Source organism: Diabrotica virgifera, chromosome 2, assembly GCF_917563875.1.
Source record: "Diabrotica virgifera virgifera chromosome 2, PGI_DIABVI_V3a".
Classification (NCBI taxonomy): domain Eukaryota; kingdom Metazoa; phylum Arthropoda; class Insecta; order Coleoptera; family Chrysomelidae; genus Diabrotica; species Diabrotica virgifera.
The window spans coordinates 144414402-144437155 of record NC_065444.1 but is presented as its reverse complement, the minus strand read 5'-3'; the positions used below and the strand labels follow the sequence as shown (position 1 = coordinate 144437155).

The following is a 22754-nucleotide window of genomic DNA, read 5'->3' as shown; positions in this document are numbered from 1 at the left end:
TTATCAAAGGACCCTACTTCTTCTATTCAACAAAAATGTAATAAATTAATAAAATCACTAGTAGATACAAACCAAATAGATCCTAATACAAAAAAGAAACTTATGTGTTATAGTGGTATTTCACCAAAATTTTATGCTCTTCCTAAAATACATAAACCTACACTATCAGTACGTCCTATAGTAGCTTGTATTAATGCTCCTACACAGTTTTTGGCTTCTTTTTTAACTGATATATTGACTAAAGCTTATGACACTAATAATGATTACTACATAAAAGATTCTTTTGAAATTGCTAACAAATTCAACAACTTTAAACTTCCACCTAATTATGTTATTGCAAGCTTGGATGTTGTTTCCCTTTTTAGTAATGTTTACTTAGATGCAGCTCTAAGAGCTATTAATAAAAAATGGTCTTCTATTCGTAATTTCTGTAACATTGAGAAAGACACCTTCTTAAATTTAATTAGCTTTTTATTTAATAACACATATTTTTCTTTTAATAATCAATATTATTCTCAAAAATTTGGTACTCCTATGGGAGCGACAATTTCACCTATTATTGCATGTTATGTGATGGACGATTTGTTGGACGTAGTAATACCAGTACTACCTTTTGACCTTTGTTTTATTAAGAAATATGTTGATGACATAATACTTAGCCTACCTTCCAATGCCTTGGATGAAATCTTGTTCATCTTCAACAGTTATGATCCTTACATTCAATTTACCTTAGAAAGAGAAGATGAAAATGGTACTCTACCTTTCTTAGATACTAAATTTATTCGTAATACTACTACAAACACCTTAATGATTGACTGGTACCAAAAACCAATAAGCTCAGGCATGTATATGAATTACTGGTCTTACCATAAATTTTCTCAAAAAGTTAATTTAATAAAACAAATGAAATCAAGGGTTTTAAAAATATCAGACAACTCATTTCATAATACAAATCTAAGAATATTATATAATATATTCATTGACAATTCCTATCCAAAAACCCTTATAAAGAAATTACTTTTTAATACATCTGACATCTCATACACAAATAATAATAGTATTAACAACCAAAATTTAAATAATCTTACTAATGTTGCAGAAAACCAGGAACCCATTAACTTTAAATATTTTTCACTCCCTTACATTAAGAACATCACACCAAAGCTAAGCAGAATCTTTAATCAAATTAGTGGCATAAAAATAGCTAATAGTATCACATTATCTATTAACTCAATTTTTACTAGACTGAAAGATAAAACTCCTACATTGTCTTGTTCAAATGTAGTTTATAATATACCATGTCGTAGTTGTAATATGAGCTATATAGGTATCACCTCGAGAACTTTATCATCTCGAATAATTTCACATAAAAGTGATTCTAGACTACATCCTGAACGTTGTGCTTTAGCAGAACATGTTTCCAAAGAGGGTCATGTAATGGATTATCAACATACTAAAGTACTAGCTTCTGAGAACTCATATAAAAAAAGACTTTTTTTGGAAATGGCTTTTATCTTTCAAGAAGAAAATTCGATAAACAAAAAATCAGATGTAAGACATCTCAGTGAAATTTATTCTTATTTGCTCACTTTAGACAAAAATAACCAATTTAAATTTAATAATTCAGATTCTTCTTTAATTTGATACATAATTTGTAGATTTTTTCAGTATACTACATAATAATAAAAGACAAGGACTATGAAACAATTTTGCATTTATTAAAACTTTTATATTATCATTTCGCTCTTTTCCTATTTCAAAATTTATTAGAAATTTATAACAAAATTGTAATTGGTTCAGTGATTGTGACGTTTCCGTATGAATTCAAAGAAAAATGAATAAACATCCATAACATTTTGTTAGACATTTTGTAAAATGCCAATTAGACATACATAATTTTTTAAAAAATATTTTAGCTTTTATCGCTTTATACTCAGATTTTTATAAGTTTTTATATAGTTTTTACTTTAATTTATATTATTTACTATTTACCAAGACAAAATTTCATTGTTATGTCAGTATTTAACAACTAGGCTCTACATCCTCAAATAATGTAAGTACCAAAACATATAAATAATTTTTTAGTAAGGTTGTTCTGTGATATGCGGTGTTTATAGTGAGAGTATTAGCTCTGCATTTCTCAGAGCAATATTTTGTTATTTTTGTGTTTCTGGGGATCCTAGACACCTAGTTTAGTGAGAGAAAACTATGGTGTTTTGGATTTTTGATGGCGCAAAGATAACAATTTTTATTGATTTTAGTTAGACTAATTGTTAAATACTGTATATTTATATTTGTAGTTTCCCTGAAGATGATAATAAACATTATCGAAAGCTTGGAATTATTATAAAGAGTTTTCTTTGAGATTGCTGCTACCCCAATATTTCAACCTTGTTTCCTAACTGTTCAGCAAAGATTATATACCTGTTATATATATATATATATATATATATATATATATATATATATATATATATATATATAATATACATCAATAAAACTATATATATATATATCCGTTTTAAAACGTTCTCTTACGTCTTCCGATGCCTAGTCGCCATTCACTTCGGTCCATCCAAAGGTCTTCATCCAATTCTCTTTCTCTCATTTCTCGATTTATGCCTTCTCTCCAACTAAGGCGGGGTCTTCCTCTTTTTCGTCTACCATGAGGGGTCCACGTTAGGATTTGTTTCGGGAGTCGTTCTTCGGACATTCTTTGTACGTGTCCATACCATCTAAGCTGTTTGGTACTAATGTTATCTACTATTGTGTGTTTCACATTCATTATTTCCCTAATTCTGTTGTTGGTTACCCTTTCTAATCTTGATTTTCCTGCTGAGCGCCTCCAGAAATCCATTTCTGTTGCTTCAAGTTTTCTCTTGTATCTTTCTTTTATTTGCCATACTTCGCTGCTGTAAGTGATTATACTCTTAACAATTGTATTGTATATTCTATGTTTGTTGTTGTTTGATATTGACTGGTCCCACAGGATGCTATTGAGAAGGGTAATTGCTTTTCTTCCCTGGTTGTTTCTTTCTTCTATCGTCCGGTCTACGTTTCCTTCTTATGTGATGGTCATACCCAAGTATTTATATGCGTCGCAATGTTGAATAATTTCGCCATTCCCCAGTGTAAGGTCCTGCTGTGTCCCACCGATACACATATATTCGGTCTTCTTTTTGTTTATTTCCAAACCACCTTTTTTGTACTCCTCTATTAATTTCCTTGTCATATATTCTATATCATCGTAGTCTTGTGCTAGTACAAGTTGGTCGTCTGCAAATGACAAAGTGTATATTGTATTGTTGTTGATCGGTAATCCCATGTTTTTGCATTTGCGTTTCCAAAGTTTTAGAGTTTGCTCGATGAAGATCTTAAATAATGTCGGTGAAATGCAGCACCCTTGTTTTAGGCCTTTGCTAATTTGGAATCCTCTCGATAGCCTGCTTCCAACTTTCACCCTTGCTGCAGTTTTGGTATACAATTGTTTCGTCGCTGTTATTAAATTTGCGCTTATATTGGTTTTCTCTAATTTGTGGGATGTTCTCTGTTTGTTTTGTGGGATGCTATCATACGCTTTTCTTAAGTCCACATATAACATGCACCTCTTGGTTGACGGCCAGTTTCTTCTCAATAATCTGTGTAATACAAAACGGATGGTCAACCGTTGACCTCCCTGCCCTGAATCCTGCCTGTTCTTCAGCTTCTATACCTTTATATTCGTTTTCGATTTTATTTTTAAATCAGTTTTCCGTATATTCGGCTGTTCGTTACAGCGATGCCTCTCTAGTTGTCACATTGATCCTGTCTGCCTTTTTTATGTATTGTGGATATCCATGATGTCTTCCATTCTTCTGGGATTTCCGCTCCGTTAATGCATCTTTGAAAGAGTTTAGCCAGGTTTTCATATAATTTTGTTGTGCCATATTTTATTAGTTCAGCTGGTATGTTCCCTGTTCACATAGCTGGTAAATAGTTCACATCGTAATAGGACCTAAATGTTCTCCAAACCATTCGTTCGAAATTAGACTTGTGGACGTAAATTCTTATAGAGACAATTTTATCGTGTGTATATTGTTATGATCTGCTTTCTATTATTATTATTATATGGACCGTTCACTCTTGTTAGAGTATAGGTCGCTCAAATACTATGAGCTCTTTTAATCCATTTCCCGCGGTGGATTAGTCCGCGGTTTCCTTTAGGTCATCGTTCATAGGTTGTGATATTTTTTTGCCTTCTCTACTATCTTCTTCCACTCACTCCGGTCCTCAATCTTTTCTCTCCAGTTTGCAATTTCCATCTTTGATATATCGTCTAGCAGTTGAATTTCCCATCTTATTTTTGGTCTTTTCCTCTTGGTCTATTTATTACTGGTCTCCAGTTCACTATCTTCCTGATCAGTTCTTCTACCCCTCTTCTTTGTGTGTGTCCAAACCATCTGAGTCTTTGTGCTTTAATGAATTTTACTATATCTTCTCCTTCAGTTATATTTATTATTTCATGGTTCATCAGCCTTCTATATTCCCCTGTTTCTGTCATCACTGGGCCATGTATTCTTCTCAAAATTTTTCTCTCAATTATTCTTAACTTTTCTTCGTCTTTTTTCGTAAGGCACATTACTTCTGCTCCATAGGCTATCACTGGTCTAATTGCTGCTGTATATATTTTTGATTTTGTTTTTTTGCTCAGGTTTTTGTCCTTGAGTAGTCGGTGGTATTTCCAATATACTCTATTACCTGCTTTAATTCTTTCGTTTATCTCTATACTCCTTCCGTTTTTGCCGTCCACCATCACCCCCAGGTATTTGAAGCAATCTACTCTCTGGAATGTATTTTCACCTATCTTTATTTCTGTTATTCTGTTTACATTGTCTCTTGTGCTTGTAAGGTATTTTGTTTTATTCTGATTGATTATTAATCCTCTCGTCTTTGCTTCTCTTACAAGGGTTAAAAGTGTCTCTTCTAGTCTTTTTTTATCTCGTGCTATCAGTCCTAGGTCATCCGCATATCCTATGATCTGTGTTGAGCTTTGAATAATTGTCTTTTTCAGGCCTGTGTCCCTAATTACTCCTTCTAGAGCGATATTGAATAGTGTCGTTGACAGACTGTCTCCTTATCTTACCCAAAGTTCTATTTTGATGTCGTTTGTATCTCCCTCATTTGTTTTAACTTTTGCTGTTGAGTCTTTCATTGTCATTCTGGTTAGTCTTATTAATTTTGCCGGTATCTCCATTTTTTTCATTTCTTTTAATAATTGTTTTCTGTATATGCTGTCGAAGGCCTGTTGGAAATCGATGAATAGTATGTGTAATTCTATGTCATGTTCATAGCTTTTTTCAATTGTTTGTGTTAGGACGTGTATTGCATCTATTGTTGATCTTCCTTTTCTAAAGCCCTGTTGGTATGGTCCTATAATTTTTTCTGTGTATTGATTTAGTCGGTTTCTTAAAATTGTGGTCAATATCTTATACGTTGTATTTAGTAGCATAATTGCTCTGTAGTTGCAGCACTTAGTTGGATCTCCTTTCTTAAAGATTGGTGCGATATGCCCATTTTTCCATTCTATGGGCATGCTTTCGTCCTTCCAAATTGTAACCATTAACTTGTGCATTCGCTTCGTGTGCTCCTCTCCTCCGTTGATGATCAGTTCGTTGTTGATTTCATCTGGCCCTGGCGTTTTGTTTACTTTTAGTTGTTTTAGTACCTCCATGAATTCCTGATAAGTAGGTGCACCTTCCTTTTCATCTCTGTTATCTCTTATATCCTCATCCTCTGAGTCTGCCTTGTTGTTGTTTTTGTATAGGTTCGTGAAATGTTTTTCCCAATCTTTTTTGTTTATTTTTGTGACAGGTTTTTTGGTGTTGTATTGTTGTTTTATGTATTCGAACAATTTCTTGTTATCTTTATTATTCGATTCTAATTCTTGCATTTGTTCAATGATCCATGTGTTCTTCTTTCTTCTATAGAGTTTCAATGCTTCTTGTTTTTCTTTTCTATATTGGTCCAATTGTTCCTGTTCGGCACTCTGTAGCCATTTGTTTCTTGCGAGGTGCTTCAATTGACTTTTTTGGTGACATTCGTCATCAAACCATTCTTTCGATTCTTTGTTTTTTTGGAATCCTATTATTTGTTCTGCTGTCTCTATTATGCTGTTCTTAATGTTTTTCCATTCCTCTTCTATTTCTATGTTCTCGTACCTGCCCAGTTTCTGTTCCAGTTGTTCTGTATATTGTTGCTTTTTTTCTTGCGTTTTCAGTTTGGCTATATTCCATTTCCTCCTTTTTCTTTCCTTATGATTATTTGCTTTGATTATTTTCATCTTAAGTTTTGCTATCAACAATATGTGATCAGTGTCCGCATTTGCCCCTCTATATGACCTTACGTCTTGTACTATTTGTGTCCACTTTTTCGAAATTAGAATATGGTCTATTTGGTTTCCATCCATTCTTCCTGGTATCATCCATGTTATTTTGTGTTCTTTTTTATGTTTATGCCTAGTACTAACTATATATGTGTTTGTTGCTGCTGCTAGGTTGCAGATTTTTCCTCCATTGTCGTTCGTAGTGTCATGAATGGTTTCTTTGCCCGCTACATTACTATTATAGTCCTCCTTTCCGATCTTTGCATTGAAGTCACCCAATATTATTAATATATCATTCCTCGGAATATTTTCACAGGTTTCTTCCAGGATGTCGTAGAATTCTGCTTTATCTTCTTGACTTGCTTCTTCCGTGGGTGCATAGCAATTGACTATCGAGATGTTGGCTTGTTTATTTTCTATTCTTATGTAAGATATCCTTCCATTAACTGCTTTGAATTGTATCACTTTTTCCCTCATTTTTTTGTTCACCATAAATGCCGTACCATTGGTTCCCTGTTTGTTTTCTCCCGCATAGTATATGCTAAAGTTTTTCTTCTCAATTTTTCCTTCTTTCTTCCATCGTATTTCTTGTAGGGCTAGGATTTCTAGTTCGTATTTTTTCATTTCAAGGGCTATTTCTTGCATCTTACCTACTGCTAGCATGGTTCTAATATTCCAAGATCCCATTCTAATGGGTTTCGTTGTTTTCTTCTTATTGAGATTCTTTCTTTCTTTTGTGTGCGTTATTTTGTTTTCGTTAACCGTTTGCATTGCCGAGTCTGTTTCCAGTGGTACTATCTTTTGATTTTCATCAGCTAGTTTTTTGGAAATGTTTCTACTTTACCGTCTTTTCTCCATCTCCATTTTTCATTACCATCCACGGTTAATCCATTGTAGTCCCTTTTAACATTTCTCCCCATGTCTCTTAATTCCTTACACTTTGCTCCTATTTCTTTCTGAATATTTCTTTCTAAGACTGTCATATCTTGGCTTATGAAAATCTTCTCCCCTTTGATATGTCCCAATTTACTTTTCTTCTTCATTACCTTATTTTTTTCTTCTATACTTTCCATTTTCAATAGACAAGTTCTGTCTCCCAGTTAAACTGCTTTCTCTATTTTTGTGTTCTCTTCCAAGTGCTGTTTGATGAAGTTTGTCATTTTTTCTTTTAGTTCAGCTTCATCATTCGCATCTATTTTGAGACCCGTTATTACTAGGTTGTTTTGCTTCATTTCTTTTTCACACCGTTCTACCCTAATTTCCAAAATATTTAGCTTTTTCTTTGTTTCTTCGAGTTCTGTCTTTACCTTATTGTTTTCTTTCTTTAATTCTAGTATTTCATTTCTAAAAACCTTGTTTTCTTCCCTCGTTTGTCTAATTTCATTCAAAACTTGTTTCAGTAAGTTATTTGTTGTTTCTTGTTCTGTGTCCATTGTTTTCTCCATGTCTTCCGTTTTTCCCTTTGCGATTTGCAGCTTTTTTGTTGGGTTTGGGGGAGATACTGATTCTCTGTCTTTTCTCTTGCGATATTCGATCAGAGGCTCGTCCCTTTCCAGCTCCAGCTTTATTAATTTTTTTTTACCTATGTAATATAATATACCTAGTTTAAATTACGTACTATTTCTTAAATATATACAGATTTTAGAACTATTAGTTTACCAAACAACCGCGAAAAGGGTTAATTTCGGACTATCTCCGCGGAAAATTAACCCCTATCGGTTCTCAGTATGTTTTTATTTATTTTTTTTTGTATTATCTATTCTCTATTTTTGTTTGTTTATATTTCTCATGTACTCTTACAAAAAAGTTCTAATAATGATTGAAATTTTACTAACCGTTCCTTTGGAGCGTTGAATCCCACCTCTATATCTCCGCCAACACTTACAAGGTAAAGGTAGAATGTTTTGACACAAAAGTACAGTGTAACCTCGATAAGTCGGCCCCCGATAACCCGGAAGTCCGGCTAACCCGGACCTATTTTCATCAGACAAACATTTCAACAATAAAAATGTATGTATTATGTTAAAAACATTTTATCTGTAGCCGCTTCTGGAATGTCTTAAAAATATCGAGTTTCATTGATAAAACTTGGCTTTGACCATAATATAATATTTGAGAGATAATGGGTATTTGTGTATTGTAATTTGAACTATACGGTAAAGATGACTCATGGCACACGGCGGCAGCAGATTATCCATTATCGGGCTATCGCAAACAACAGGCACCTTTTATTCCTTTATTTATTTTCAACTGTCTTTTAAAAAATTATTTTTAGAACAATGGTCTTTTAAAGTTTAAACAATGAAAGAGCCACTGTTCTTAAATAACATAACATCCTTCCGATGGCAGACGAAATTGACACAGCCGAAACTGACTGAGTTTTTTTTTACCTAAAAATGAACAATACTCTTTCTATACTGTCTATACTATACTCTATACAATATACAACTATAATAGGTAAGTTAGATATTGTGTACTGTGCATATATATTTCATATTATTTTAATTATAACGGACTTTATCTATAAAGGCGGAGATACATATGCGCTCTGCTCGGTGTGCGAGCCGCTCGCGCGCAGCGTAGTCGTCAGATTAGTACGTGTTTTCAAGTGACGCACAAACGGCACGCACACGGCGCACCACGATCTAAATTCTGTCGGTTTTTCAACAAACGCTTTGATGGTTCGCAATACGTATTTGGACGGGTTTGCGAGTGGTTTGTTGGTTTTGGCGCGCATGAGTTGAATATTTGTTAGTAATGGAATGGTCGGAATTGTCGGAAGGAAATTGATGTTTACCGTGGAAAATCATTATTGTGGGATCCTCAATAAAGAACCATTTAATTTAAAGAAACAACTTAAATCCGATCTGAACGGAAATAGAAGCTGAAATAAAAAAATGTACATGCGGACCTTTTTAAAAAATGTTAGTTCATTGTTGTACTAAAAATAACATGTATTAAAAATAAGATTTACTATTTTATTTGGGCATAAGCCACAATTCGAGTTTGAAATCAAGTTTACTTGACCTTTCGACTTTCACTTCGGAAATAGTTATCAATATCAAAAAAACATTCATACGCAGATATATATTACGTGTCACCGAAAAGCGAAATAGGTAACGCACGACTTGGAGAACCTATAGTTTTCTAACTTCGTGTCTGGTGAAGCAACGCAGTTGAAACAAGCGGATATATTATAATTGTGTCACCGGAAAGCGAAAAAGGTAAGGCACAACTTGGAAGACCCAATAGTTTTCTAACTTCGCTTCTGGTGAAGCAACAGAGTTGGAACAAGCAGATATATTATAATTGGGTCACCGGAAAGCCAAAAAGGTAACGCACGTCTTGGAAGAGCCTACAGTTTCCTAACTTCGCTTCTGGTGAAGCAACTGAGTTGGAACAAGCAGATATATTATAATTGGGTCACCGGAAAGCCAAAAAGGTAACGCACAACTTGGAAGACCCAGTAGTTTTCTAACTTCGCTTCTGGTGAAGCAACGGAGTTGGAACAAGCAGATATATTATAATTGGATCACCGGAAAGCCAAAAAGGTAACGCACAACTTGGAAGAGCCTATAGTTTCCTAACTTCCTTCTGGTGAAGCAACGGAGTTGGAACAAGTAGATATGTTATAATTGGATCACCGGAAAGCCAAAAAGGTAACGCACAACTTGGAAGACCCAATAGTTTTCTAACTTCGCTTCTGGTGAAGCAACGTAGTTGGAATAAGCATATATATTATAATTGGGTCACCGGAAAACGAAAAAGGTAACGCACAACTTGGAAGAGCCTATAGTTTCCTAACTTCGCTTCTGGTGAAGCAACGGAGTTGGAACAAGTAGATATGTTATAATTGTGTCGTCGGAAAGCGAAAAAGGTAACGCACGTCTTGGAAGAGCCTATAGTTTCCTAACTTCGCTTCTGGTGAAGCAACTGAGTTGGAACAAGCAGATATATTATAATTGGGTCACCGGAAAGCCAAAAATGTAACGCACAACTTGGAAGACCCAATAGTTTTCTAACTTCGCTTCTGGTCAAGCAACGGAGTTGGAACAAGCAGATATATTATAATTGGATCACCGGAAAGCCAAAAAGGTAACGCACAACTTGGAAGACCCAATAGTTTTCTAACTTCGCTTCTGGTGAAGCAACGTAGTTGGAATAAGCATATATATTATAATTGGGTCACCGGAAAACGAAAAAGGTAACGCACAACTTGGAAGAGCCTATAGTTTCCTAACTTCGCTTCTGGTGAAGCAACGGAGTTGGAACAAGCAGATATATTATAATTGGGTCACCGGAAAGCCAAAAAGGTAACGCACAACTTGGAAGACCCAGTAGTTTTCTAACTTCGCTTCTGGTGAAGCAACGGAGTTGGAACAAGCAGATATATTATAATTGGATCACCGGAAAGCCAAAAAGGTAACGCACAACTTGGAAGACCCAATAGTTTTCTAACTTCGCTTCTGGTGAAGCAACGTAGTTGGAATAAGCATATATATTATAATTGGGTCACCGGAAAACGAAAAAGGTAACGCACAACTTGGAAGAGCCTATAGTTTCCTAACTTCGCTTCTGGTGAAGCAACGGAGTTGGAACAAGTAGATATGTTATAATTGTGTCGTCGGAAAGCGAAAAAGGTAACGCACGTCTTGGAAGAGCCTATAGTTTCCTAACTTCCTTCTGGTGAAGCAACGGAGTTGGAACAAGTAGATATGTTATAATTGGATCACCGGAAAGCCAAAAAGGTAACGCACAACTTGGAAGACCCAATAGTTTTCTAACTTTGCTTCTGGTGAAGCAACGTAGTTGGAATAAGCAGATATATTATAATTGGATCACCGGAAAGCCAAAAAGGTAACGCACAACTTGGAAGACCCAATAGTTTTCTAACTTCGCTTCTGGTGAAGCAACGTAGTTGGAATAAGCATATATATTATAATTGGGTCACCGGAAAGCGAAAAAGGTAACGCACAACTTAGAAGAGCCTATAGTTTCCTAACTTCGCTTCTGGTGAAGCAACGGAGTTGGAACAAGCAGATATATTATAATTGGGTCACCGGAAAGCCAAAAAGGTAACGCACAACTTGGAAGACCCAGTAGTTTTCTAACTTCGCTTCTGGTGAAGCAACGGAGTTGGAACAAGCAGATATATTATAATTGGATCACCGGAAAGCCAAAAAGGTAACGCACAACTTGGAAGACCCAATAGTTTTCTAACTTCGCTTCTGGTGAAGCAACGTAGTTGGAATAAGCATATATATTATAATTGGGTCACCGGAAAACGAAAAAGGTAACGCACAACTTGGAAGAGCCTATAGTTTCCTAACTTCGCTTCTGGTGAAGCAACGGAGTTGGAACAAGTAGATATGTTATAATTGTGTCGTCGGAAAGCGAAAAAGGTAACGCACGTCTCGGAAGAGCCTACAGTTTCCTAACTTCGCTTCTGGTGAAGCAACTGAGTTGGAACAAGCAGATATATTATAATTGGGTCACCGGAAAGCCAAAAAGGTAACGCACAACTTGGAAGACCCAGTAGTTTTCTAACTTCGCTTCTGGTGAAGCAACGGAGTTGGAACAAGCAGATATATTATAATTGGATCACCGGAAAGCCAAAAAGGTAACGCACAACTTGGAAGACCCAATAGTTTTCTAACTTCGCTTCTGGTGAAGCAACGTAGTTGGAATAAGCATATATATTATAATTGGGTCACCGGAAAACGAAAAAGGTAACGCACAACTTGGAAGAGCCTATAGTTTCCTAACTTCGCTTCTGGTGAAGCAACGGAGTTGGAACAAGTAGATATGTTATAATTGTGTCGTCGGAAAACGAAAAATGTAACGCACATCTTGGAAGAGCCTATAGTTTCCTAACTTCGCTTCTGGTGAAGCAACTGAGTTGGAACAAGCAGATATATTATAATTGGGTCACCGGAAAGCGAAAAAGTTAACACAGGGCTTGGAAGAACCTATAGTTCTCTAATTTCGTTTCCAGTGAAGCTACGCAGTTGAAACAAGCAGATACATTACAATTGTGTCACCGGAAAACGAAAAAGGTATCGCATGACTTGGAAGTACCTATAGTTCTCTAATTTTGTTATGATAGGGGAGCAAAGTATGCTAAATGTGAGGTCACTCGAGCGCTTTGGGGACCTATTGGGTTGTGATTATTAGGTCCTAAAACCAAAAAAGTTAAGTAAAATTTTCCATTTTAGTGGGGACTTCCCATTTTTTAATTTAATTTTCCATTTCCAACAATCTTTATTCCGATTATAGCGCCATCTATCCATAATTCAAAAAAATGTTTCGAATAAAAGTTGTTTATTTTTATACAAACAATCCAAATCTGCAATAAGAAACGGGGTCTACCATTTAAGATTTTAAAGTAACCCCCCTCTGTGGGGGGTCGTGTTTGGAACCATTCGATAGATTTTTCAAAAACATTGATAAAGTGTATTTTGCAGTTTTTCGATATGATGTTTATTTTGCGAAAGATCGCGGGATTTGTATTTAAAATTTTAAATTTACCCCCCACCCCTCTCCGTGGGGGGTCAAGTTTGGTATTTTTCGATAGATTTTTGAAAAATATTGAACACGTAGTTTTTAGTTTTTCAATCTGACGTTCATTTCGCGAAATATTCGCTTTTTTTGTGAAACTTTTTGACTCACCCATTTCCGTACGCCCCGCTCAAATCGTCATATTTTTGAAATATAGACTCTTTTGCATGTACTTAACTTACCTTATCTTAATCTGACAATTTCGAATATTTTAAGGATAGATTTTTTTTCGGGCCCCCCTGAACGAACTCCCCTGTGATAAGAGCCAATATATGGTGGAGGTACATCTTCAGGGTACCACGTTTCTCCCCATATGATAATCTGACGCGCTCGAGTAACTGCAAAAATCCCCGCTTGGGCTCCCCTACCATTATATTTGTGTTGCCAGGAAGCGAAAAAGGTACTTCCCGAAATGTTCCCAAATTGTGGCTTATTCCACATAAAATAGTAAATTGCATAAGATGACACAAGAAAATAGTTTCAGAACAATACCAAAATAAGATGTAGTAGAAGTACAGGACAGAGACATGATTATCTACAATTACTAAACGTTCGTAAGTTTCCTCTGGATCGTCAAAATGAAAATTTTTAACGAACAATAACCGCGCCACGAACGCGCGGCGCACACACGGCGCGGAGTTCGCGGCGCGGATATGTATTTCCGCCTTAAGGATACCGTATTTTATTAATTTTTACAATGCTCTCCGGCTAACCCGGATTTTCGATAACCCGGATCGGCCGCGGTCCCGATTAATCCGAGTTATCGAGGTTCCACTGTACTAAGTTTTATCACTATTCACTAATTACTAATTGTGTGTAATGTTTTTTGCCGAACAAAAACACTATAAAAAGTACATAGATCTTTCTTAGGACGGTAACAGCAACCCTTGCACTTTCATAAACGTCCCATTTTCGTAAAATTGATAATATTAATAATAAAACTCAAGTTTTTGAATGCATTCAAATAAAATAAATAAATGTTTTTCTCGGATAGCTTGTTAACAGGTTTGTTTATCACAACTTTTTCGTAGAACCGTCCGCTTCGGCTGCTAATTGACGACTCCTTTCACACAACACGTTGGCTCGCCATGTTGATATGATCTGCTTTCTATTACTTTTATATTAATTATTATTTACTTGATCAATTATTTAATTAACGCAAATCATACATAAAAATTAAGAAAGAATCTCAGGGTGCCTTTTTATAATATAAAAAAATGTCTAAATTATCTTATGTTATACTTATCTTCTCTCGTGGTTTCAGTATCTCTTAGTTGATCCTTATCGGGATAAAATAGGAAAAGGAAATAAATAGAAAAATCATAAATAAAAACATACAATTACCTTTATTATCAAAAGCAATGTTCTGTAAATTTATCAATTAAATTCTGTGGGCATAACTGTCCAAAAGAAACTTTTACCATATAAATTAATCTAATTCAAACAAATATTTATCGCTTTGTTCTTGATACCATTAATAAACCCAGCTAAACAAGCAAATTTGGTATTCGCAAAATTACTTATACTTCCTATTAAATTTTTGAAATGTTGGAATCTTAAATTCATATGCTTTTAGGTAAAAAAATTAACTTCTGATTATAAGAAAAATCTATCACATAGGTTATTGAGTGACCTTTTTGATTCACACACAATGATGTCTCCTCTTGACCCAAACAGCTCCTCCTTGTTGATTATGTTAGGCTACCAATCAAAGCCCTCTCCGTTCTCAGTAAACAATCCAGCAGGATGCCAGCAACTATTTCTCCAAAACACAAGCCAGGCCTCTTTTTTGCCAGTACTCGTTCAATAAACTCAAAAACTCTTGCCTCTCGTTCTCTCAACAATAATCTCCTGAGACCCAAGTATCTTTTTTACTTGGTGTCACAAATAATTTTTATAATGATAATTCTTGTAACTTACTCTCTTGGACTGTACATAATCAAAGAGGTATTTCTTCTCGATTTGATTTGTCTCTCGTACCACTTTTCGGCTACTCCCACTATCAAAACAAAACACTAGTACTTGCTGCTGAACTACTCACGAAAACTTTTAACTGCTCTTCTCGAATGCCCGTAACACAATAATCACTCTTTCCAAAACTATCTGAAAATTTAAACTTCTCTCCTTCCCATTCCAAATTGCCTAAACCAATCAGAGACATTTCTTCTTCCCCATTCTTTTTTCATTCGAAACACCCACTCATACTTTTAAAAATATTTCTACCATCATACTAATTACTTTCGGGAAATTCTACAAAATTTACTCGGGGTTAAACAAAAAGGTTAAAATTCCAAACTTTTTTTACCTTAATGTTCTAAGAACTAATTACCTATGGCTTCTATATTTCCCGCAATAAAAAATCGGTTTAAAATACCTACTAATCCTAAATAACTTTCACTTCACTTTTATTTACAAAAATGTTTTTAATGTTCTTCGTGGAAAAATTCATTAAGGAGAAACCACTTTGCGTTGAAAGCTAACTTCTAATAAATATTTACAAATCAATATACAGGGTGTATCAAATTTATGTGCCCGCGTTATATTAAAAAAATTAAAATTTTTATTCTATCTTTGATTGCTAAATTGAAACACAATAACATCCACGCCTTGTTTTGAGATAAAATCGTTTTTAATAAGTGCAACAAAAGAATTTATTTTCTCTCGACAACAACACTTTTCTATTGTGTCAAAATATTGAGTCCCACCTGAAAAACAATTGCTTCCTTTTTCCCAGTGTCTGTACTTAGGTGGGATAGGGTAAGATTTCGATCGAAAATTTCCTAAGTCTTTAACCTCAAATGAATGTTCATACTTTTTGGCTACTCTGTTTTCTTCATTTATTAAATTTTCATACTCCCTCAATATTACACGCAGTTCCTTCTCCTTTTCTTCTCCCCATATCAATTTTCTTTCGTTTTCTTCCGATTCTTTACACATGTTTATTGTGTATTCTGCCTCCTCCATTTTGCATACTTCTTCTTCAGATACCACAGTTTCAATGGTATCTCTTTCGCCTTCTTTTTCTATTCTGATCTCTTCTTCTTCTGGGCTCATCTCTTCTTTTGAGGAATCCCAAGCTTCATTTTCTTGTGTCAATCTTTTTTCTACTTTTTCTTCTTCTGGGCTCATCTCTTCTTTTGACGAATCCCAAGCTTCATTTTCTTTTGTCAATCTTTTTTCTTCTTCTTCTTTTTCTTCTTCTGGGCTCATCTCTTCTTTTGAGGAATCCCAATTCATTTTCTTTTGTCACTCTTTTTTCTTTTTTTTCTTCTTCTGGGCTCATCTCTTTTTTCGAGGAATCCCAGGATTCATTGTCTTTACTTATCTTCTGCTGCTTTCTCCTCTTTCTTCTCTGTCCTTGCTTCATTGCAAAATTCATTTCCACCGTTTGTTTTTTGTCTACATTTTCCTTTTTCCGTTTCTCATGTTCCTTGTCCATTTCCAGAATGTCCTGTTCTTCTTCTTTTTCCTCTGTGATTTTCATCGTATTATTTTTGAAATCTATCACCACATATTTTTCTGACAATTCATCCACTCCTACGATCATATCATGTATTATGTTCGGCATTATAACACATTGTAGTGCATAAAATTTCTTCCCCAATCGAACCTTTATTCGTATTCCTTCATTTATTGTTGCCAAAGTCCGTTTATTTGCGCCCACTAAAGTTACCCTGGGAATTTTGTAAATTAAATTCGTTAAATCAACCTCTTCTATTAATCTCCTGTTAATCAATGTAATTTCCGAACCAGTATCAATCATAATTTTAATCGGTTTTTCATTGATAAAACCATCTACAAATTTTAAATTTACTCCACTTCTTTTATCATTATTTCCTGCCAATTTAATAAATTCCTTCGGGTGACAAAAAATTCCGGTTTGTTCTTTTGTGTTTAGTGAGCACCTTCGTGAAAAAACGCTTGCTGTTCTTCTTCGCTTCTTCTTTCGTCGCTTTGTCTCTCATCCTAATATTCACCTATTTGCGTATTGTTTACGGCTCTTCTATTTTCTCTTAGTCTGTTGGACCTTATCGGTTTCCACGATTTTCCTGTTCATTCTTTCTATTATCATTTCTGTCTTCTTGATATGTACGGGTGTTATTTCTATTTTGATTTTCTCGATATCTATCTTCGTTCCATTGCCGATTTCTTTGTTCATAGTTTCCTCTTCCATTGTCTCTATTTTCGTTTTCGCTCCTCGGAATAAATTCTCTTCTTGTATAATCTCTCCTAAAGTTTTGTCTTCTATCTCTATAGTCTTGATTTTCGCGTTGTCTATAATTTTCTTGCGATCTTCTTATTTCTCTTTCTCTTATTCTTGCTTTTCGTATTTGTAAAAATTGGCACAAACTGTCGATATCTTTGTAGTTTTGTAACGTTATGTGATTTTCTAAGGTATCTTCAAAATGTCTGGCTATCAGTTCTACTATCTGTTCAGACGAATAATGGTAGTGTAGGTGTTTTGCATTGTTGTATAATTGTAGCGCGTATGTTTGTTCTGAAATACCCATTCTATCATGGTACCTCCCATTTTGCAAATCCTTGTTTATTTCCATCTGTTGTATTTTTCCCCAGAAATAATTCAGGAACTTTTGTTCGAATTTATGCCAATTGTCCAATTCTTCTTCTTTGCTATCAAACCATAAACTCGCCTCATCTTTAAGATGGTTCCTTATTGTTTCTTTGGCTGTTTCGAAGTTACCAGTGTATCGTACTTTCTTTTTTAAATTACTTATGAAAATTACTGGGTGTAATTTTTTTACATCCCCGCCAAATCTTATTTCCACATCCTCTGCACTATGGATAATCGTTTCCCTTCTTTCTCCGAAATTCTGTTGCGTCTTGTTTTCGGTGACTTGTTTTTTTATTTCTGTGATTCTTTTTTCCACTTCTTCTCTGTCTACTTGAATAGCATTTTCCAACTTATTTTCCAAATTTTCTAGTTTCTTTTTCTGGCAATTTGTTAACTCCTCCATTTTATTTTGAATTTTCATTTCTTGTTCTTTCATGTGATCCTTCATTCTCATTTCTTGTTCTTGCATATGATCTTTAATTTTCATTTCTTGTTGTTCTATCTCGTTTTTCATTGTTGTGAAACATTCTTTTATTTCCTTTTCATACTTTTCTATGCGGTCCTCTATTTTCTTATTGTTCTCTTCTATTGCTTGTTTTGTTTCCTGTTGATTGTCATCCATTTTTTGTTGTGTTTCCTTCATGGCTCGTTTTGTTTCTTCCTGATTTTTATCCATTTTATTTGATGTTTCTTCCTGATTTTTATCCATTTTATCCATTTTTTTATGTTTCTTCCATGGCTTGTTTCGTTTCACGTTGATTTTCATCCATTTTTTGTGACTGGAGTTGCATCAGTTGTAATAATTTATCTATTCCTGATAATTCCTGTTTTACTGTTGCCACGATTGTTGTTTCAAAAATGTCTTCTTGTTCTATATGTTCTTCTTGTTCCAAATGTTCCTCTTGTTTTTTGTTTTCTTTGCTTTTGCTTCTGGTGTTCGGCATGTAGTTAAATTTTTATCCCCGCCTGATACGAAATTCGAAAATACCCTGTATGCTGTAGAGACGAAAATTTTTCTCTCCCCAAATATAGTCAATTTATCACACAAATTTTTAAATTTATCAAAATTCAAATCAATCAAAAATAAAATAAATATGTAAAATTGTACCTAGATAAAATAACTCAAACAAATATTTCATAAATTTTAAATATATAAACTTTTTCCGACGGGCAAATAAATTTTCCGTCACCTATTTTTCCGTTTCCCATCCTTTCAAATTCACAACCAGAGATACTTTCACACAACACGTTGGCTCGCCATGTTGATATGATCTGCTTTCTATTACTTTTATATTAATTATTATTTACTTGATCAATTATTTAATTAACGCAAATCATACATAAAAATTAAGAAAGAATCTCAGGGTGCCTTTTTATAATATAAAAAAATGTATAAATTATCTTATGTTATACTTATCTTCTCTCGTGGTTTCAGTATCTCTTAGTTGATCCTTATCGGGATAAAATAGGAAAACGAAATAAATAGAAAAATCATAAATAAAAACATACAATTACCTTTATTATCAAAAGCAATGTTCTGTAAATTTATCAATTAAATTCTGTAGGCATAACTGTCCAAAAGAAACTTTTACCATATAAATTAATCTAATTCAAACAAATATTTATCGCTTTGTTCTTGATACCATTAATAAACCCAGCTAAACAAACAAATTTGGTATTCGCAAAATTACTTATACTTCCTATTAAATTTTTGAAATGTTGGAATCTTAAATTCATATGCTTTTACGTAAAAAAATTAACTTCTGATTATAAAAAAAATCTATCACATGGGTTATTGACTGACCTTTTTGATTCACACACAATGATGTCTCCTCTTGACCCAAACAGCTCCTCCTTGTTGATGTTGTTAGGCTACAAATCAAAGCCCTCTCCGTTCTCAGCAAACAATCCAGCAGGATGCCAGCAACTATTTCTCCAAAACACAAGCCAGGCCTCTTTTTAGCAAGTACTCGTACAATAAACTCCAAAACTCTTTCCTCTCTTTCTCTCAACAATAATCTCCTGAGACCCAAGTATCTTTTTTACTTGGTGTCACAAATAATTTTTATAATGATAATTCTTGTAACTTACTCTCTTGGACTGTACATAATCAAAGAGGTATTTCTTCTCGATTTGATTTGTCTCTCGTACCACTTTTCGGCTACTCCTACTATCAAAACAAAACGCTAGTACTTGCTGCTGAACTACTCACGAAAACTTTTGACTTCTCTTCTCGAATGCCCGTAACACAATAATCCCTCTTTCCAAAACTATCTGAAAATTCAAACTTCTCTCCTTCCCATTCAAAATTGCCTAAACCAATCAGAGACATTTCTTCTTCCCCATTCTTTTTTCATTCGAAACACCCACTCATACTTTCAAAAATATTTCTACCATCATACTAATTACTTTCGGGAAATTCTACAAAATTTACTCGGGGTTAAACAAAAAGCTTAAAATTACAAACTTTCTTTACCTTAATTTTCTAAGAACTAATTACCTATGGCTTCTATATTTCCCGTAATAAACAATAGGTTTAAAATACTAATCCTAAATAACTTTCACTTCACTTTTATTTACAAAAATGTTTTTAATATTCTTCATGGAAAAATTCATTAAGGAGAAACCATTTTGCGTTGAAAGCTAGCTTCTAATAAATATTTACAAATCAATATACAGGGTGTATCAAATTTATGTGCCCGCGTTATATTAAAAAAATTAAAAATTTTATTGTATCTTTGATTGGTAAATTGAAACACAATAATATTTATGTATTTAGCTTATTTTTAATGAAATAATTTAAAACGAATTAGTACAAATTAATAGAAACGGTTTCAGTACTGTCGTAGTTAAGGCGATTATTTTCTTGACTTATCAACTAATGTGCACAATTCTGAGTGTGTGGGTAGAAATTGTTTGGATGAAGAGGCCAGACTAATGTTAAATATTATTGTATGTGTGTATCTAGTGGTAAATATAGGAAGATAACGAAGTCCAATTAGACTGCGAATGGATGAATAAAATAAGATGACATTGAATTACTAACAGATCATATATTTATATAAGTAGTGGAAATCGTACCTACGGGTTTGTTAAAAATAAGTCGCTCACTACAAAACAAGCATATGCACGTTTTTTTCCTACGCTCCAATTACCTGCGAGTATGAGCAAATAATACACGTTCACAAATAAAACAGCCAAACTAATAATCGCAAAGAATATAACGCCGTATCTCGGTACAGATCAAACTAGAAGTAAATACTCAGGTTTCAGGTCTGAACACTAGAACAAGATTCTATTCTCATAACCACACTTTATATTATATAAAACAGTAACTTCCCAGATCACACCCGGTGTTTAGATTGAATACCTAGGAGTGGTATTCAATCCTCTAAGAATTTCACCTTTCTTGAAGGGTTGTATGGGAAATTCGGACCGATCCAAACTAATACAATATTAAACATATACAAAAGGTTCATGTGGCCTCTGATTAAGTACAAAGGAAATATCTATACTCATTTCAGATTACAGATGAGACATAGATAGGTATCCATAGAAATGAGTATTCTGTGTAAACTAAAATAAAAACAACCAGGCTTCCTATTCGACGTAATGGAATAAATATTAAACATTCTAAACCCAAAATCCACGAGGAAAATAAACTTCCTGTAGCTGGCTGTATACCATAAATCACAAAAATACTAGATTTGTTGTAAAAGGTATATTTTAAAATACCCTAAATAAGGGTCACAAGACAAAACGCTTTCGGATTAAGAAATCCATCACCAGTTTTCTAAAAACCAAAACGTTTTGTCTTATTGTGACCCTTATTTAGGGTGTTTTAAAATATACCTTTTACAAAAAAAAACCTAGTATTTTTATTCTAAACATAGTTGAGAGGTTTTTCTCTCTGAGTAGGAGTTAGATCTTTAAAATAGTATGTATGTATCGGTTTTAGAACGTCTTTCGACGTTGTCCGATGCCTAACTTCCACGTCCTTCTATCATCCCATTGGCCATTGGCCATAGCCAAAATACTCAAGCTCAAACTATCCTTGAAACTTCATAAATTAGTCCTGTCGCCAGGGGGGGTACAACGGCCTCGTTAATTCAGATGGACTTACTCAAGTTTTTTTTATGTATTTTGACCCGTAGAACACGAATTTTTTGGGTAACAGTTGATCCGGATGTCGATAAGATTGTTATAGACCAAGAACTTGAGGAATCAAATAACAGCGATTTTTGGCAAAACAAAACAATATTTTGTATTTTTTGGGCCATTTTAAGTAAAAAATATTTCTACAAGTTTTTTCGTAGGATGCACAGTTTTCGAGATAAACGCGGTTGAACTTTAAAAAAATCGAAAAATTGCAATTTTTGAACCCGAATAACTTTTGATTAAAAAATAAAATAGCAAGTCTGCTTACCGCATTTGAAAGTTTAAGTCAAATTATATCGGTTTTGATTATTTGCATTGGTAAAAATTTATTTTTTTATTGTTTAACAAAGCTATAAACACGTAGGGTTTCCCGTGCTTTTACATGCGTTTTAACGCATGTAACGTAGAAATAGTCTTGATTGCACTAGTACCTATTCTACCTATTCGTTCGATTTTAAATGAGAAATCATAGAAACATCACTCACGCACTAGTTGTTTGTAGCTTTGTTTAGCAATAACACAATAAATTTTTAGCAATGCAAATAATCAAAACCGACATAATTTGACTTGAACTTTCAAAGGCGCTAAGCAGAATTGCTATTTTATTTTTTAATCAAAAGTTATTCGGGTTTAAAAATTGCAGTTTTTCGATTTTTTGAAAGTTCAACCGCGTTTATCTCGAAAACTGTGCATCCTACTAAAAAACTTGTAGAAATATTTTTTGCTTAAAATGACCCAAAAAATACAAAATATTGTTTTGTTTTGCCAAAAATCGCTGTTATTTGATTCCTCAAGTTCTTGGTCTATAACAATCTTATCGACATCCGGATCAACTGTTACCCAAAAAATTCGTGTTCTACGGGTCAAAATACATAAAAAAAATTTGGGTAAGTCCATCTGAATTAACGAGGCCGTTGTACCCCCCCTGGCGACAGGACTAAATACTCATTTTTCTATCTATTCGTCAGATCTCCTAAAAAGAAACTTATATTCTTAATCTTAAACATCGTATTTGCGCCATCATGCAAGGAAGGGTAGAGAGAAGAAAAGGCTGGGAAGAAAGAAGAAATCTTGGCTGAGGAATAGGTATCAGAGATTGGACTA

The 22754-nt window shown here is 34.1% G+C and overlaps 2 protein-coding genes across 3 annotated transcripts in view; both read right to left on the bottom strand.

Moving 5' to 3' along the window:
* LOC126880821 (uncharacterized) overlaps positions 1–7434 on the bottom strand; it is a 30022-nt gene extending 22588 nt beyond the window's left edge. The window contains exon 1 of the mRNA XM_050644886.1: positions 7201–7434. Coding sequence (XP_050500843.1) covers positions 7201–7434 — 234 coding nt within the window. The remainder of the gene's footprint in view (positions 1–7200) is intronic.
* Positions 1–22754, bottom strand: part of LOC114346374 (ketimine reductase mu-crystallin) — a 202398-nt gene that overhangs the window by 177911 nt on the left and 1733 nt on the right. The window lies entirely within an intron of this gene.